Source organism: Mus caroli, unplaced genomic scaffold (assembly GCF_978045245.1).
Source record: "Mus caroli unplaced genomic scaffold, Mus_caroli_1 scaffold_3, whole genome shotgun sequence".
Taxonomy (NCBI): Eukaryota; Metazoa; Chordata; class Mammalia; order Rodentia; family Muridae; genus Mus; species Mus caroli.
This window is the reverse complement of record NW_028227258.1, coordinates 66171834-66189849: the sequence shown is the minus strand read 5'-3', so window position 1 is coordinate 66189849 and position 18016 is coordinate 66171834. Positions and strand designations below refer to the sequence as shown.

Sequence of the window (18016 nt, the reverse complement as noted above, 5' to 3'; positions counted from 1 at the left end):
TTATAGTGGGCTGTGTTATCTTGCAGTTGCTAGGTAACTGTGGGGAGGAGTCTAGCCAGAAGGCCAGAAGCTTGGGACATTGTCTACATGACTGATAGTCACACACCTCTCCTATGGGGGCTGTGGGAGCAGTAACTTCGACAGAAGCCAGGGGTCCAGGAGACATGAGGGAACGCCTTCCATCCCATGTAGAGGTGGAAATTACCACCCATCCAGTCCCACCGGAGTTCAAGACCTCAGCTCAACTGGAGACCAGGCTGTCTGTGCATAGCCCATTGCCCTACATTTCTCTCTATGGCTTCCTGGCAAATACAGCTCAACTATGCAATGTAAGGTGGACCAATACATGCGTGTCATTAGCAAAGAATCCTTCACCATGTGTCTGTTCACGTGCCTGCTTTAGCAGAACATCCTCTCTCCTGCTTCAGCGAAATGTTCCTTCACCAGTCTGCCTTAGCCTTTCACCTGTGTCTGCTTTGATGAAATGTTTCCTCATGTGCTTGCCCCAGCAAAAACACCATCCAACCTACTTTCCAAAGAGCCCTTAAGTTTCCACTTCAGACCTTTGTTTCTTTTATTCTTCTCTCGTTTACTACACCCAGTTGCAATTTCCCCCCTTTCCTCCCCTCTCACCCAGATCTCTGCTTCCTTTTAAAAAAGAGCAGGCCTTCCAGGGATATCCACTGAATGTGGCCTAACAAGATACAATAAGACTAGGCATAAATCTTCATGAAGCCTGCATGTAACAACTCAGTAGGAGGCAAAGGATTCCAGGAGCAGGCAAAAGAGTCAGAGACATGCTCACTCCCACTGTTGGGAGTCCTACCAGAACACCAAAGTACATCATGCCATAAGGTACATACAGGGGACCTAGCTCAGATCTCATGTATGTTTTGTTTTGTTGGATTTATACATACATATGATGCTCTATTTGCATGTAAGCCTGCATGACAGATGAGGGCATCAGATCCCATTATAGGTGTTTGTGAGCCACCATGTGGTTGGTGGGATTTGAACTCTGGAAGAACTCTTAAACACTGAGCCATCTCTCCACTCTCCAGCCTTTGTCTGACTTCTTTAGTGTACATACAAATGTGTTTTTTTAAAAATATTTTTATTAGGTATTTTCCTCAATTACATTTCCAATGCTATCCCAAAAGTCCCCCATACCCTCCCCCCCCCACTCCCACTTTTTGGCCCTGGCGTTCCCTGTACTGGGGCATATAAAGTTTGCATGTCCAATAGGCCTCTCTTTCCAGTGTTGGCCGATTAGGCCATCTTTTGATACATATGCAGCTGGAGTCAAGAGCTGGGGTGGGGGGTGGGGGGCAGTACTGATTAGTTCATAATGTTGCACCTATAGGGTTGCAGATCCCTTTAGCTCCTTGGGTACTTTCTCTAGCTCCTCCATTGGGGGCCCTGTGATCCATCCAATAGCTGACTGTGAGCATCCACTTATGTGTTTGCTAGGTCCCGGCATAGTCTCACAAGAGACAGCTATATCAGGGTCCTTTCAGCAAAATCTTGCTAGTGTATGCAATGGTGTCATCGTTTGGAGGCTGATTATGGGATGGATCCCCAGATATGGCAGTCTCTAGATGGTCCATCCTTTTGTCTCAGCTCCAAACTTTGTCTCTGTAACTCCTACCATGGGTGTTTTGTGCCCAATTCTAAGAAGGGGCAAAGTGTCCACATTTTGGTCTTCGTTCTTCTTTTTTTTTTTTTTTTAAAGATTTATTTATTCATTATATGTAAGTACACTGTAGCTGTCTTCAGACACTCCAGAAGAGGACGCCAGATCTCGTTACGGATGGTTGTGAGCCACCATGTGGTTGCTGGGATTTGAACTCTGGACCTTTAGAAGAGCAATCAGTGCTCTTAACCACTGAGCCATCTCACCAGCCCGGTCTTCATTCTTCTTCAGTTTCATGTGTTTTGCAAATAAAAATATGGAACGCTTCACGAATTTGCGTGTCATCCTTGCGCAGGGGCCATGCTAATCTACTCTGTATTGTGTTCCAATTTTAGTATATGTGCTGCCGAAGCGAGCACCAGACAAAAATGTTTTTAAGGTTTATCCAAGAAGCTCAAAGGTTTGGATTTATTTTTATTTTTGCGACAGAGTCTCACTATGTATGTACCCCTTACGGACCTAGAACTCTGTATTGATCAGGCTGGCCTCAAACTTACAGAAACCTGCCTGCTTCTGCCTCCCACTTGGAGGCACCACCACACCTGGCCAACACAAAGATGCTATGTTATTTTATTATTGTTTTAGTTTTCAAGACAGGATCTCACTATGTATCTCAGAACTCAAGACACTGGGTGCTGGGATCACAGACTTGCACTGTGTCCCATGTAAAGTCAGAAAGTTTTCTTTTTTTTTTTCTCTAGGCTTTGGTTATCTTCTTATGTTTATGAGCTATTATGGATTAATGTTCATATATCATATGAGCTTAGAGACCAAAGTACATTTCCACCATTTGTTGAATGGCTACAGAGTCATCCCCTGGTAGCTCCAGCCTCCAACTCACTTCGAGAACAACCTTCTCATATTCAGAGAATCCTTTCCTACTGCAGATCCAATGACTGTACGCACGTGGTCGAGCTTACTCCCTCTCCCCCACCCCTTTCTTTTCTTTTTGAAGCAGGGTCTGTGTAGACCAGACTGTCCTTAGACTAATCGAAATCCACTGCCACTGCCTCCTGTGTGCTGAGATTAAAGGCAAGCCCCAGGGCACCTGGCCTATTAGCTCTAAATTGGATGAAATTCTTCTCCCTAAAATGCATGCATGCTGACTAGTAAGTTATCTAGGCATTTGCAGCGTATCATCTGGACCCTGATACTATTTGTGGCATCTATTTCTGTCCAGAGCTTAAACACGGTGTACTAGGAGCTTCCCTGCTATAAGGCAGGTGCGACGATGCTAACAAAAGACAAAACAACCAGACTCCTGTGATTTATTGTCGACTGTTGCCATGTGACGGGAAAGGAAGTCACCAAAAGGCTGGAGATGGCTCAGTTGGTTAGAGCACTTGATGTTCTTGCAGAGGATCCAGGTTCAATTCTCTCTACCCACACAGGTGCCAGGATCAAAGGCATGTGCTCTGGCTAGGGGGCCTCCTTCTAAGGGCTTTGGGAGTGGCATTTTATTGGAGAGTTCCAGTTGGGAGCTGCACTTCGGTGCATCTCTGGCTCCACCCCCGCCATTCATTGCAGCACTGTGGCAGTGTATACTTTGGTTGATTGTTTTGTCTTTTGTTTTTTTCAGGACAGGGTATCTCTGTGTAGTCCTGGCTACTCTGGAACTGGCTCTGTAGACCAGGCTGGCCACAAACTCAGAGATTCAACCATTTCTGCCTCCAAGTTCTGGAATTAAAGATGTGTACCACTATTCCTCCCAAAGTGTTTACCTTTCCTAAACTCAGTCCTAGAGTTCCTCCCACCATCCTATTGGTGGGTAGCAGCTGACACAGAACAGATGCATGGCACAGCTGTTGCTGACACCCATGCTGCCTGCACAACCATCTGGCCAGTCCTCATTTCCTGCTGTCTTCTATCAGTAAGCTTCCCTTCACCCTCTTTGCTGTTGCCATATCATCTCACAGCGCCAGATTCTTCCTGTCAGCTGATCTTTCACTTTTGCGTTCACCTCACATCCCAATCGATCGCTGCACCCCTTCTTCCAGCCCCCGCCCCCAGGATCACTATGTTTTTGTACACACTATATTATCCATTTCTTCTTCCCAATTAAGCTCCATCTTACTCATGCCTTTTCTCCCTTTTTTCCGTTTATGTTGTGCTCAGTGAATCTCATCAGGGTTGCTTACAGGAACATTTGAGTACAGTACAGTTATTTATAGGAACATAGCACCTTACCGGTGATTACTAAACAAAATGTCTTCCTGATCCCAGCTAACAGAATCTATACTATAGATGGTCAACGACGAGTAGGGCTTTGTAAGTTCCTTGCCCTGACTTTATGACATGAATTTTTGGACCATCAAACCCTGCCTCATTACCCTGACCTGATGTCTCTGTGAGTTCAAGGCCAGGCTAGTCTACAGAATTACCAGATAGCCAAGACCACACACAGTGAAACCCTGTCTCAAAAGGCTGAGGTTATGTCTCTCTCATAGCTCCTAGGTACATAAAAAGGTTACTTTTGGGATTTCAAGAGTCAGATGACTCATACACTTGGAAGGTTAAAAGAGTTCAAGGCCAGCCAGATCCACAGAGACCCAATCTCAAACAAACAATCCAGCTATAAAGTGACTAAACTCAGAAAAGAATTAATCTTTGCAGGGCAGGGTTGAAATGACTCAGCTGGTAAAGGCACCTGCCAACAAGTACAACCTCCTGGGCTCCTTTCCTGGGACCCACAGGTAGGAGGAAACCAACACACACATCACTACTGAGCTCCATCCACATTTGCACCACTGCCATACACACATGCACGCACGCACGGATGCATGAACACACACACACGATTCCAAAACTTGCACTGAACTTGATGCTGGTTTTATGGCTTAATCTGTGTTTTCCTAGAGGTCCTCCCTTAATAAGCATTTCCTATTATATGGAAAGATCATTAATCCAGCACTTGTTAGAGGCACAGGCAATATTCCTTTAAGCTGGAGGCCAGCCTGTTCTGCATAAATGTGACCCGTCTGGAAATGAACCAAGCACGGCTGGAGACACAGCCCAGCACGAGATGCTCTAGCAGGAGTCAGGTTGTCGAAGTGCTTGTCACATAAGCATGAGGACCTGAGTTTGACCCTAACATCCATGTTAAAGCAAGATAGGGCATCACGCCTGTAATCCCACTGGTGAGACAAGAGCACCTCTGCAGCTACTGACCAGCCAGTCTACAAACCGGCAAGGGCCAGATCCCATGAGATACACTCATCTCAAAAGATAAGGGGAGAAGGGGGAACTGGAGAGATGGCTCAGCGGTTAAGAGCACTGACTGCTCTTCCAGAGGTTCTGAGTTCAAATCCCAGCAACCACATGGTGGCTCACAACCATCCATAATGAGATCTGGAGCCCTCTTCTGGAGTGTCTGAAGACAGCTACAGTGTACTTACATATAATAAATAAATAAATCTTAAAAAAAAAAAAAAAAGATAAAGGGAGAAGGGATTGAGGAAGGGTCCACCCTAGTCACCATATAAGCCTATGTGGGCGTGTGAATGTGAACATGCACACACACAAACATACAGAGCAATCAAACAATTCTAACATGGAATTTTAATAGTCTAATACCTAGTATAATAGTAGGTACTATTTAAGACATGCGTGAGAAAACGGGTTCAGAACACGGGGCTGGTAAGAGGTAGAAGGTGGCAGCGGTGGTTAAGAACACTTAACCACTTCGGCAGAGAACCTGGGTTTGGCTCCTCCCAGTATTGCTAGGACCACATGGAATGCCAGTTCTAGGGAATCTGCTGTCTTCTCTGGCTGCCATGGCATCAGGCAAGCAAATGGTGCACTTACATGCTGGTCAAACATATACATACCACTTCAAAAAAAAAAAAAAACAAAAAACCCTTTGGGCTGCAGAAATGGCTAAGTGGTTAAGAGCACTGACTGTTCTTATAGAGAACCTGGGTTCAGTTCCCAGAACCCACATGGTACCCCACAACCGTCTCAGTCTCAGGGAATCCGGTGCCCTCTTCTGGCTTCCACAGGCATCAGACACACAAATGTGAAACAGACATGCAGCAAAGCACCCACTGCCATAAAAACAAACTATTAAATAAAAGGCTCAGCAAGATGACTCAGTGGGCAAAAGAACTTAATACTGTGACAACCTAAATTCAATCCCTAAAACTCACAAGGTAGGGAGAGAGAGCATAGTCTCATAAATTCTCTTAACATTTAAGTTTGTGTTACTGTATAGACACAGCCACCCCACCCACAAGCAAACCCACGCAAGCCAGGCTACTGTTTTCTGAGTTGAGAAAGGCAGACATAAAGTCAGGCACAGCGATGCACGCCTTCTAATCCCAGCACTTGAGAGGCAGAGGCAAGCAGATCTCTGAATTTGAGTTCAGCTAGTCTACATAGTGAGTTCCAGAGTTACATAGCAGGACAATGGGGGGAGGGGGCTGCAGTGATGGCTCAAGGGCAGGCTCACAAACAAAAATAGAAGAGAAGTGACACACATAAATACTGATGCCGGGGACCCAGCTCATAGTCCTAGTTCTTGGGAGGCTATTGCAGGACTGCCCTGAGTTTTACACATAGCTTAGCTTGGACTAGACTGCAAGCATCTGAAGAAAAGCCAGAGAGAGAAGTAAAGACTAGCTCGCCCGGTGCACAAGGTGCTGGAGACCTCCGGCTCCTGCCTAAGCAGCGTCATGTGCTTGTTTTGTTGTAGTTGGGGCAAATACAGGTTCCATGCTTCCTGTCTGTCAGGCACTAGTCATACTTTCATGAGACAAAGGAAACCGTATGTGGCAGTGATGCAGTCCCAGCACTGGGGCGGCTGAGGCAGGGGACTCATCACTAGTGTGAGACCAACCTGGGGTACACAGACCACGTCTCAAAAATTCAAGAGAAAGTAGTGTGCAATCTGCATTCTATTCCATAACTCACCTTTTGTGTCTCCATAGGAAACTAGGTCTATATAATAATGTCCTTGGTGTCCTGGGCCACTCCAAACACCAGCCCAAGAGCTGCCCAGGTCTTAAAGGTGTCTCCATCTGCCTGCACACACCCGTTTCTTCCTTACTTTTTCAGAGAACTACTGTGGAACAACTCAGGAACCTACTTGGAGGTCACCAGAGTCTATTTTTCACCTGTCCTCTAGTAACTGTTCACGGTTCACTTTTACTTGATATTCTATTTATGCCTGGGGTAGGGGACACATGTGCACCATGGCATTTAAAGTGGAGACCAGAGGACAAGTCTGGCATCTCCTCCTTACAGCTTTGTGTGGACTCTGGGAATCAAATTCTTATCACTACAGACCGGAAAGAGCTCAGCTGGCTGCTCTTCCAGACGATCTAGGTTTGAGTCTCAGCACTCACGCGGCAGCTCACAACTGTCTCTAACTCCAGTTCTGGGGATCCAGTGCCATCTTCTGGCCTCTGTGGATGCCAGACATACACATAAAACACAGACATACATACATGCAGACCTATATAAAATACTTGTAATTTTTTTTAATGTTCAAGACAGGGTTTCTCTGTATAACCCTGGCTGTACTGAACTTGCTCTGTAGACCAAGCTTGCCTTGACCCACACAGAGACCCACCTGCCTCTACCTCCCAAGTGCTGGGATTAAAGGAGTGTACCACCACAAAAATTTCTAAAAAATTCTTAGGATTTTTCATGACAAGTGCCTTTTTCCACTGAGCCATCTTGCCAGATCCCTCATAATTCTCTTTTGAGCCAGCATGGTGGTTCATACTCCCAGCAATACGGAGGCAGAGGCTAATGGGTCTTTGTAAGTTTGAGGTCAATTTAGTATACATAATATAGATCAGCCTAGGCTACATAGTGAGACCCTGTCTCAAAAATACATACACACACACACACACATACATACATAATTCTTTGAATCAGACATGGACTGTTCTTGTCCCTAGACCGTGACCCTGGTGCTGTCCTTGATTCATCTCAGTGGCCTTAGGATTTAAGAGTGGGTCCTCAGCAAAGCTTCTCTCTTCCCCCCCCCTCCCCCCCCAAGACAGGGTTTCTCTGTGTAGCCCTGGCTGTCCTGGAACTCACTCTGTAGACCAGGCTGGCCTCAAACTCAGAAACCTGCCTGTCTCTGCCTCCCAAGTGCTGGGATCAAAGGCGTGTGCCACCACTGTCCGGTATAAAGCTTCTCTTAATGAAAAAGAAAAAGCCCAAGGAACTGTCAGGGATGGAGATGCAGAGCAGAAGGTGAGGACATTCCTTCAGGCCCACTCCTCCACTGTGTGCAAAGCTATCACTATTTGAAGCAAAAGGGGAAAACTTGCCAAGCTTTATTCCATCGTAAAGGCAGCAGAGCACATCTAAGCCTCTATCCAACCCCATCTTTACAGTCCCCTGGGCAGACACAGCTACCCTTCCCTCCGGTCTCACTTCTTCTCTTCCTCTTTCTTGTCATTCTTGCCATCCTTGGTGGCCTGGGAGGCCAGAGCCCCCATGACACTTCGAATGGCTGCATTGTTGGGATCCACACCTGGAAGGTTCTCTAGGACGCTCTGAAGGAACTCCGGGTCCTGCATGACGTCATAGTCATCCTCCTCCTGAAAAAAGGCACACGGAGCATCGGAGTGCAGTGATGGGGGCACACAGTGTAAGGGACAGCAACATGCTGCTGCCCACTCCTGTGTGCAGCTAAGGAAGGAGAGGGGCAAGCCAACAAGACCCATGTCCATGAATGGTGAGCGTTCCTGGCAGCACAGAAGCCGGAGACCTCTGCTAACCGGAGCTCAGAGAGGAAACCAGACACTACCACAGCAGCTTTCTTGGGGGGGAGGGGAGGAACCAGCACTCCTTTCCCCCAGACCCTCTTGGGAGGAGCCCCACAGAACTGTTAGGGATGGAGATGACAGGCCACTCCCACTAGAAAATTCCAGGACAATGGAAATAAAAACACCTCTAAGTGTTTCCTTCTGTTGCACCAAGACCTTTCTTAGGAAATGCCAGGGAGGAAAGGCCCTGGCCCCAAAAGGATAAAGATCTGAATGCAGGGGGATGTCAGACCTGGCTGGGTCAGAGCCTCACTGCTGGCCCTCACCTTGACTGGATCAGATGTGTCCATGGCTGAACTGGCATCCATGTCAGCTGATTCTTGGCTAAACTCTGAGGAAAGGAGAGCAGCAGTCCGCTCAGTGCTAGCTCCTCACCCCACACTCTGCTCAGGCCCTGCCACCCAAGCCATGGCCCACCTGTTCCCTGCAGGGACATCTGCATGGCGTAGGCGATCTGCTCTTCCTCAGTCATGCTGCTTAGGTCTGGAAGCCCAGGACGGCCAAACTCCTGCTGGCTGATGGTCATCTTCAGTAGGGCGTCATCCGAGTCTGGGCAAGGACAGAAGGCCAGGGTAGACCTAGTAGACATTCCACAGGGCTGGCCACACTGCTCCCCAAGCCCAGCCCAGCCCTCCCCACTACAGCTTGAAATGGCTAGCACCCTCAGGCCCAGGAGTTCAGAATCCACCTCTTTCACCTTCAGTCCCAGGTGTAGCAATTCCAGCCTCAGCTGCAGAGGCCGCAGCGGCCCGCCGTGCCTCCTCCTCCTGCCGCTGCCGCTGCTCTTCCATAGAGACACGAAGGGCCTGGTAAAGAGCAAGACAAGGGGGCTAGAGAGATGGCTCAGCAGTTAAGAGGGCTGGCTGCTCTTCTGAAGGTCCTGAATTCAAATCCCAGCAACTACATGGTAGCTCAAAACCTTCTGTAATGAGATCTGATGCCCTCTTCTGGGATGTCTGAAGAGAGCTACAGCATACTTACATATAATGAATAAATACACCTTAGGAAAAAAAAAAAGCAAGACAAGATCAAGTCCTGGGGACCACCACAGTCGATGCTGTGGCGTCCTGCATAGGGTGGCACCGCCTCTGGCTTGCCGCATGGGGAAGAAGCTGTAACACTGACAAGCCCTAAGGGGAAAATGGAAGAAGCAAGGCAGAGCCTGGGTTTAATTGGGAAAAATGAAGACACTAGAGTCTTGCATTAGTGCCCTTCAAGGAAGTGAAAAGGGCCTTAGAGAACAGAGGTATGGAAGTGCTCAGGACTGTCTCGTCCCATCAGCTGGGGATCTGTACAGAGAACAGAACCCCAGGGTCAACATTTGCTTACCAGGGCCAATTCAGGATCAGCACTGGGATCTACTCCAAACTCAAAGTCACTGGCACCAAGACCCAGCATGGCACCGCCTTCACCAGCCAGAATAGGAGAACTGATGAGAGCATCAGCCAAGCTAGGTCCAGGAGGCACTGTCACTAGATGGGATCCAGTTCCATCCTTGCCATTCAGTGTGTTCACAAAGGCTGTCAGCTTCTCTGTGTTCACCTCCTGCAGAGTAGAGAGCACAAGACAGACACCTCCTTCACTTACTGCTTCTCAGTCTACGGCTGCAGCCATCTCCAGAGTCCCCGAGAGAGCTCAACTCTGGGAAAGGATGGCCGTGTTCATAACATGGGATCAATCCTATGCCCTGCAACCCTGACTTACCTCTTCCCCAAAATTGATGATGTCAACATTCACTTTTTCTTTCTTAAGGCGTTTAGCTAGTTTCACCAGCTATGAAGAAAGGGAGAGAGATCAGGAAAGTGGTGCTCTGTGGTGAGGACTGGATCTGCCTCACAGAAACTCAGCACCCTACCAAAGGCGCCCCCAGCACCGACATCACACATCCACCCTCCCCAGACGACATGCTAACACCTCTGCCCAGTTCTAAGTACTTCACGACACTTCCAAATGGAGGCTCTGCCTGGCAGGCTGACTGTGGACTCACATCCTTCTCGTTGTCCTCCACAGGGCTACCGACAAAGGCGATGATGCGCATCTTGTGATTCTTGCCCTGCCGGTGCTTCAGAGCCAACTTGGAAGGGAAAAGAAATTCCCATGAATCCCAGCAGCACATGTCCCTGAGTCAGTCTGCGTTTCCTGCTCCTTACAGTACCTACGAACCTCAAGTCTACCATAATGCTCACTCGATACATGCCTTTTCTTTCTGTTGTGCCTCCAGTGGACCAGAGTGTAAGACCAAGTCTCACACTCATCCTGCCCCATCCTTTCTATACTGAGTAAGCTCCCTCTAGATCAGCGGTTCCCACCTTGGAGGGGGTTGGATGACCGTTTCACAGGGTAGCATATTAGAAATTAACCTTATAATTCATAATAATAGGCAAAATTGTAGTTATGAGTAGCACCGAAACAATTTTATGGCTGGGAGTCATCACAGCACAAGGAACTGTACTGAAGGCTGAGAAACACTGGTCCAGGTCCTCTCGTCTTGCTCTATTCAGCACTAGATCACAGCTCTGGAGAGAAAGGATCATAGACCCTGACAGCAGGGAGCCAACAGGACTCACATGGGCCACGCGGATGCCAGTGCAGAAGGTGATCTTGCCTTTGGGTTGGACAGTGTGGAGCTTGGAGAGGATGCGGCCAGTGTCCGGGGTGAGTGTGGTCAGCACCTCACAGTCACTAGATGTGAGCAAAGAATTTTAGTGAGTTCAGACCACACAAGTGCCTCCTAACCATGCCCATTCATCGTCTCCTTTCTTTTTTCCCTCAGAGACAGGGTTTCTCTCTTCTGGCTGTCCTGAAATTCACTATGTAGACCAGGCTAGCCTCAAACTCAGAAATCCAATTGTCTCTGCCTCCCGAGTGCTGAGACTAAAGGTGTGTGCCATCTTTTGTTTAGAGACCTTAAAAGCAACTTTAATCTTTTTTTCTGAAGACATGGTTCAGTGGTTAAGAGCACTCACCCAGCACTCACGTGGCAGCTCACAATCAGCTCTAACTCCAGTCCCAGAGGATGTGAACCCCTTTTCTGACCTCTGTGGGCATTATGCATGACCATGGTGCATAAACATAATACATGTAGGCAAAACATTTATATACATAAAATACAAAGTTAAGTCTTAAAAAAACAAAGGTACATATCAAGTTTGAAGTTAGCCAGGACTACATGAAAACCCGGTGTGAAAAAAAAAGTCAAAATCAAGACATCTTCCCCCAGCACAGCAAGCGGTCCTACTCCTGAAGGAGATGGAACACAGGACTGGATGAGCATAGCCTGTGCTACCAACCAAAGGGCAGTCACCTGCAACCCAACATGGGAGCACCACCCACCTTCACAGCCCCACTGTGTCCCACGTACTTGGCCAGTGTGATCAGGCCCACGTTATTCTCAGGGTTGCTTCGGGTCTTTGAGTGACATACAATGTTGACGGCATCCTGCTGGGCCTGCAGTCGGGTGGGAAGGAAGTCTCCGTTCCGCATGTACTCACTGTTGTCCACACTGTCAGATAAGGAGAAAAGGACACTGGAGGATGCCCTGAAACATCCTCTATAATGGAGGACCCCTTCTACACCTCCTGCCAAACACATGTGGTACAGCGGTGGCTCTCAGGCTTCTTGGAACACAGTGGTGGCGCACACCTTTAATCCCAATACTTGGGAGGCAGAGACGGAAGGACTTCTGAGTTCCAAGGCCAGCCTGGTCTACAGAATGAATTCCAGGACAGCCAGGGCTAAACAGAGAAACTCTGTCTCGAAAAAAAAACCAAAAAACAAAAAAAAGATTTATTTTATATATGTGAGTACACTATTGCTCTCTTCAGACACACCAGAAGAGGGCATCAGATCCCATTACAGATGGTTGTGAGCCAACCATGTGGTTGCTGGGAATTGAACTCAGAGCCTCTGAAAAAGCAGTCAGTGTTTCTAACTGCTGAGCCATCTCTCCAGCCAGGAATTCTTTCCATCTTAAACAGGTGAGGCAGCATACAGCTGTAATACTGGAACTCCATGTATATAGCTAGGAGGATCTGGAATTCATGGACAGCCTCAACTACATTGTAAGTTTGAGGCCAGCCTGAGCTATGTGAGACCCTATCTCAAAGAAAACAACAACAACAAAACCAACCCCAACCAAACTCTACATAATATGAAACATAAACTCCAGCTTCTCGGTTTCCCACCTTTTTTGGTCACACAACCTACCATCTACCATTGAGCCACATCCCTGGTTGAAGACCAACTCTTGGTGACCCTTGAGGTCTAGGAGAGTTCTTGCAGCCAGTGGCACTACTTGTGCTAAGGAAAGGGAGCAGTGCCCAAAACAAGACACTTTATTCTACTCCAAAGAAAATCTAGCTCAGAGGTAACTTCTTTCCACCTTATAAAGTTTTATCCGGTAATAAATAGAATCAAAAAATAGTAAGGAAGGGTAATGTACTCAAAAAGCAGAAACAGGATTATCAGGCAGCAGGATGTCAATCAGCTGAGGCCCAAGCTCAGGTTCCCATTCTGCACCTACTTTTTTTGTTTGTTTTTTCGAGACAGGGTTTCTCTGTGTAGCGCTGGCTGTCCTGGAACTCACCCTGTAGACCAGGTTGGCCTCGAACTCAGAAATCTGCCTGCCTCTGCCTCCTGAGTCTGCACCTACTTTTAAATCTATCCATTTGTGTGTATGGCTGTTCTGTCTGCTTGTATGTATGGTGCCATGTGCTCACCTACTGCCTACGGAAGACGGTGTTGGATTCCCTGGGACTGAAGTTACAGACAATTTGAAACAACACGTAGATGCTGGGAATTAGAGCCGTGCCCTCTGTAAGAGCAACCATTGAACATCACTCTCCAGCCCCTGGTTAAGTTTTTAATTCTAAGAAAATTGAATGTTTCTCTAAGGTCACTTTTTTTTTTTTTTTTTCCGGTTTTTCAAGACAGGGTTTCTCTGTATAGCCCTGGCTGTCCTGGAACTCACTTTGTAGACCAGGCTGGCCTCGAACTCAGAAATCCGCCTGCCTCTGCCTCCCGAGTGCTGGGATTAAAGGCCTGCGCCACCACGCCCGGCTAAGGTCACTTTTTTATTCTATTACACTTGGGAACTCAGAACAAATATGGGCACATGTTGCCGCCACTTGCATATAGAAGTCAGAGGACAGCCGGGCGTGGTGGCGCACGCCTTTAGTCCCAGCACTCGGGAGGCAGAGGCAGGCGGATTTCTGAGTTCGAGGCCAGCCTGGTCTACAAAGTGAGTGCCAGGACAGCCAGGGCTACACAGAGAAACCCTGTCTCGAAAAACCCAAAAAAAAAAAAAAGAAGTCAGAGGACAGCTTTTGGGAACTGGGTCTCTCCTGCCACGGTTCCAGAAACTGAACAGGTCATCAGACTTACAAGGCAAGCGCTTTTACCAGCTGAGCTATCTCGCCACATTCTGTGTCGTTTTTCTTGTACTCTCTACACGGAGTTGCCTTGAGAATTACATGCATATAAAGTACTGAGCATAGTACCTAACGCTTACAAAGGTGAACACAGATTACATGTATGATATCCGAGATTTGATCATACAGCAAAACAGGAAGCATTCCAAGAGAGTGGTTTAGTGGTGACCCAAACACACATCTGTAAACAAACTATGTCAAGATGCAGCTGGTCCACCGGCCGTGTCTCTGCTCTGCTTTCCTGAAACAAATCCAACTTCTCTTCCAGGAGGGTGTGGCAGCCTCTCAGACTTCAAATAAAGCTGCAGGTCCATATATAAAACCAGAGGCTTCAAGCACAGTTTGGATGGAACAGCTACTAAGTGTAAGGACTGTACGCAAGGCTAACGAATAAATAAAGATGGGGAAAGCAGTCAGAATAGGAAAGGCGAAGGGGGTGGGGGGTAGGAGGGAAAGGGAACTGACAATGAGCACTGAAGCTGTGCTGTCCTCGCCATCACTGGGGAAGGAGAGTGGTTACTGGTGGAAAGACCACAGGTGCCTTACCTCCTATGCATGTGTTCCTTAAAAAGCCACACTGTCAATGTTAATCCTCCTATTCCAGAGGCAGGAGGATTACAGGAAATTCCTGGCAGGGCTACATAGCAAGATCCTGTTTCAAACAAAACACCACACTGGCCAGCTTTCCCTGTTTCCAGCTTGGTATGAATGGGGTAATGTTACTTGCTTTCCCTCAGCACCATGGGATCCCCCAATCAGAAACACTTGACCTTAAGGTATTTCCCAAGCTTTTCATGACATCATAATTTTAACATTGAATACTGCTGGGATGAAGTCCTGTGCTGGGGCGCTTCTAACCTGAACAAGGCCCTGGGCTTGATCCTCAATATTGCAAAATCAATTAATCCATCAACACAGGACAGGCAACAGGGCATACCTGTGGCTCAGCTACTTGGGAAGTCAAAAGAGGATTTCTTGAAACCAGGATTTAAGGGCAACAAACTGAGATCCTGTCACTCTGTCTCCTCCCAACCTCGCCCTCAAACTCAGTCTCCCTTAGAAACAGCTTTCTAAGCTGGGCGTGGTGGTGCACACCTTTAATCCCAGCACTTGGGAGGTAGAGGCAGGCGGATTTCTGAGTTCAAGGCCAGCCTAGTCTACCGAGTGAGTTCCAGGACAGCCAGGGCTATACAGAGAAACCCTGTCTCGAGAAAAAAGAAAGAAAGAAAGAAAGAAAGAAAGAAAGAAAGAAAGAAAGAAAGAAAGAAAGAAAGAAAGAAAGAAAGAAAGAAAGAAAGAAAGAAAGAAAGACCAAAAAACCAAAAAAGAAAAAAAAGAAAGAAAAGAAAAGAGACAGCTTTCTGAAGACCACACTGAACTGATCTTCCTGAGTCGACCTCTTCAGTGCTGTGATTACAGGTAGGGACCAGCACATCAGAAGCTAGCTGACATCTATTTATAACAATCACAGAGTTCTCGAGTTCTAGAACTCCCTACCTACTGGCCAAATGCAATGCCATGCATAAAAAACTAACAAGAGAATCCGGCTCAGCAGATTAAAACTAAAGTCAAAACACTTGCATTTTAGAATAGGCCCCTACAGAAAACTCTGTTGCCTGGAAACCCAGGACACCTCATAGATAGAAAACAGGAGCCGGGCGTGGTGGCGCACGCCTTTGATCCCAGCACTCGGGAGGCAGAGGCAGGCGGATTTCTGAGTTCGAGGCCAACCTGGTCTACAAAGTGAGTGCCAGGACAGCCAGGGCTACACAGAGAAACCCTGCCTCGAAAAACCAAAAAGAAAACAGGAGGGTCTCATTCTGTGGCAATTACACTGACGGCTAAGGTTTCAGGTCCTATCTATCTAATTTTTTTGTTTTTTGTTGTTGTTTTTGGTTTTTTCGAGGCAGGGTTTCTCTGTATAGCTCTGGCTGTCCTGGAACTCACTCTGTAGACCAGGCCTGCCTCTGCATCTTGAGTGCTGGGATTAAAGGCGTGCACCACCATGGCTGGCTTTTTTTTTTTTTTGAAACAGGATCTCAATATGCATTCCAAGTTGGCCTTGAACTCATGATCCTTCTGTCTCAACCATCCAGTGTTCTCAACAGGTGTGTACCACATCTGGCCAGATCAATATTCTTAAATCAGTGTCAGTCTGTACAAAGGTCATCACCCTCAGAATCTTCTCACTGGGGTACAGAACAGAGTTCAAGCTCTTCAGTCATTTCTTTCTACAGTGACTCCTCCCACCTTATAACAACAATCTATGTTAAGGTTCACTCTGGTCTATTTCCCAAACACGGGGATCTTACTTCAGCAACTTTGTAATGACCTCTCCTCAACATGTCTCTTTACAGCTCTTAAATTCTGAGGACTCCCCAAACACCATGCCGCTACAGAGCTCTATACTTTACAGAGCACCATCACATATGGCTTACCTACTTGTACTTTGAGACACAGAGAAGTTACTACAATTCTCCAACAATATGCAAAATGTAAGTGAGAGCCAGAGAACTGTTTGGATTCTAAATCCATCTTCTATTTTAACATACTCTATCCTGGAAGTGAAAACAAACTTAGAAAACAAAAATATAGGACTTAAAAGTTAAATTTTAATTTCAGGTGAATAATGAGTAACTTTCGAGATTTATATTTATTGTTTTTAGCTGTGCGCGTGCGCACCTACAGAGATCAAAGTCACTGATCTTCTGGTCCTGTCAAGAAGGCAGCAGCAAACATCGGTGCTTGGAACCAACCTCTGTGCTCTTACCCACCCAACCATCTCGCCACCCTCAACAAGTAACTATTTTGTTGTTGTTTTGGTTTTATTTTGCCACCTTTTGAGACAGGGCTTCTCTGCATGTCCTAGAACTTGCTCTGTAGACCAGGCTGGCCTCAACCCCTAAGAGATCACCTGCCTCTGCTGCCCAAGTACTGGGATTACAGGTGTGTGCCACCACACCTGGCCCCAACAAGTAACTTGTAAGAGCAATATTTGGGTTGCACCTAAAATTCCCTTTCATACTAAAAATCACTCATGATTTGCTTGAAATTCAAATTTAACTGGGCATCCTGGTTGTCTTATTTTGAGAGAGAACCTTGCTAGGGAGTCCTGATCATGAAAACTCCCTGCCTCACCCGCCAAGTCCAGGAAACCAAGCTTAAGCCATCCTGCATTTAGGTGGCAGTGCTAGCCAATCTCCAAATGAAAACATGGGCCTAGTGACTCAAGTTTATAATCCTACATACTCATTCCAAGTTCAAGGCCAGCCTGTGCATCTTCTCAAATAAAGACTTCAAAGCCAGTCTGAGCTACAGTGTCAAAGCTCCATCTAAAACAATAATGATGACAAATAATAAATGCAATCCAGGTGTGTGGTGAAGCTCATTGGTAGAGCATGTTCCCAGCGCTCACAATGCTCTGGATTCAATTCCCAGAAAACACAAAAACAAAGTCCTCTTGTAGCCCAGAAAAAAAATATGTTCTCAGCTTTCTATTTATTTTTCTTGTCCTCAGTTTCTAATCTAACTCTTAACAGGTACTCATCCCAAGTATAAACCTGGTAAGACCTAGTTCATCCTGCTTATCACGACCACTTAATTTGCTGTGTGACTACAGCGGATCCCCTAAAGCCCTTCCGACTCATTATGAGACAAGGACTATTTTCCATGAATACGGTTGTGAGGTTTACATGCGATAAAGTACAGAGAAAAGGAAAACGTGGAGGCGAGAGGAGGGGGCAGTTGGCCTCTGCTTTATGGGAGACCTGAAATTCAGGGACGGGAACCGGAGTTCCCGGGCCTGCGTTCCTGGGCCGGGATGACTCAGGGAGTCGTCTGCCAGTCTCCCGCGGGCCCCGAAGCCACATCTCGCCCGGCGACCCTGTCCCCACCCCAGGCCCTCGGGTTTCGGCGCCACGCGCACCAACAACCCAGACGCGCCCCCCAGCCACGTCCGAAGCTCCTCACCAAACCATAGTGCTCTCCAACACCATCTTGCCTCCTTCCCTCTGCGGACCGGCTCCGGGACTGACAAACAACAGCACCTCCGATTGGCCTGGTGCTCATCACCAATCAAAGAACTCAGTCTTCATGCTGCCCCGCCTCCGCGC

General features: G+C 47.2%; 1 protein-coding gene and 1 non-coding gene across 3 annotated transcripts; both read right to left on the bottom strand.

The window, feature by feature from the left end:
- Window positions 1-1943: 1943 nt before the first annotated feature.
- Window positions 1944-2052, bottom strand: LOC115030837 (U6 spliceosomal RNA). Its single transcript, XR_003836397.1, has one exon. It is a non-coding gene; the product is annotated as a U6 spliceosomal RNA (small nuclear RNA).
- Window positions 2053-7949: 5897 nt separating this feature from the next.
- Psmd4 (proteasome 26S subunit ubiquitin receptor, non-ATPase 4) lies at window positions 7950-18016 on the bottom strand. 2 transcript variants are annotated; one of them, XM_021158389.3, is made up of 10 exons: window positions 17874-18016; window positions 11837-11977; window positions 11043-11157; window positions 10463-10549; window positions 10180-10248; window positions 9805-10020; window positions 9164-9281; window positions 8893-9024; window positions 8742-8806; window positions 7950-8247 (listed from the first exon to the last, which is right to left on the bottom strand). In XM_021158389.3, the coding sequence occupies exons 1-10, from the start codon at window positions 17897-17899 to the stop codon at window positions 8077-8079; spliced, it is 1140 nt and encodes a 379-aa protein (XP_021014048.1). In that variant the 5' UTR covers window positions 17900-18016; the 3' UTR covers window positions 7950-8076. The 2 variants fall into 2 exon arrangements, with proteins under 2 accessions (XP_021014048.1, XP_021014049.1); XM_021158390.3 differs by having other exon boundaries at window positions 9173-9281.

Bases quoted from the DNA above. Each gene is read 5' to 3' on its own strand.
- Psmd4 (XM_021158389.3), bottom strand. From the start codon at position 17,899: ATGGTGTTGGAGAGCACTATGGTTTG. The intron at 11,158-11,836 runs GTACGTGGGACA...GCTCACATCTAG, and splicing joins GGCCTGATCACACTGGCCAA to TGACTGTGAGGTGCTGACCA. The intron at 8,807-8,892 runs GTGGGCCATGGC...TCCTTTCCTCAG, and splicing joins GATGTCCCTGCAGGGAACAG to AGTTTAGCCAAGAATCAGCT.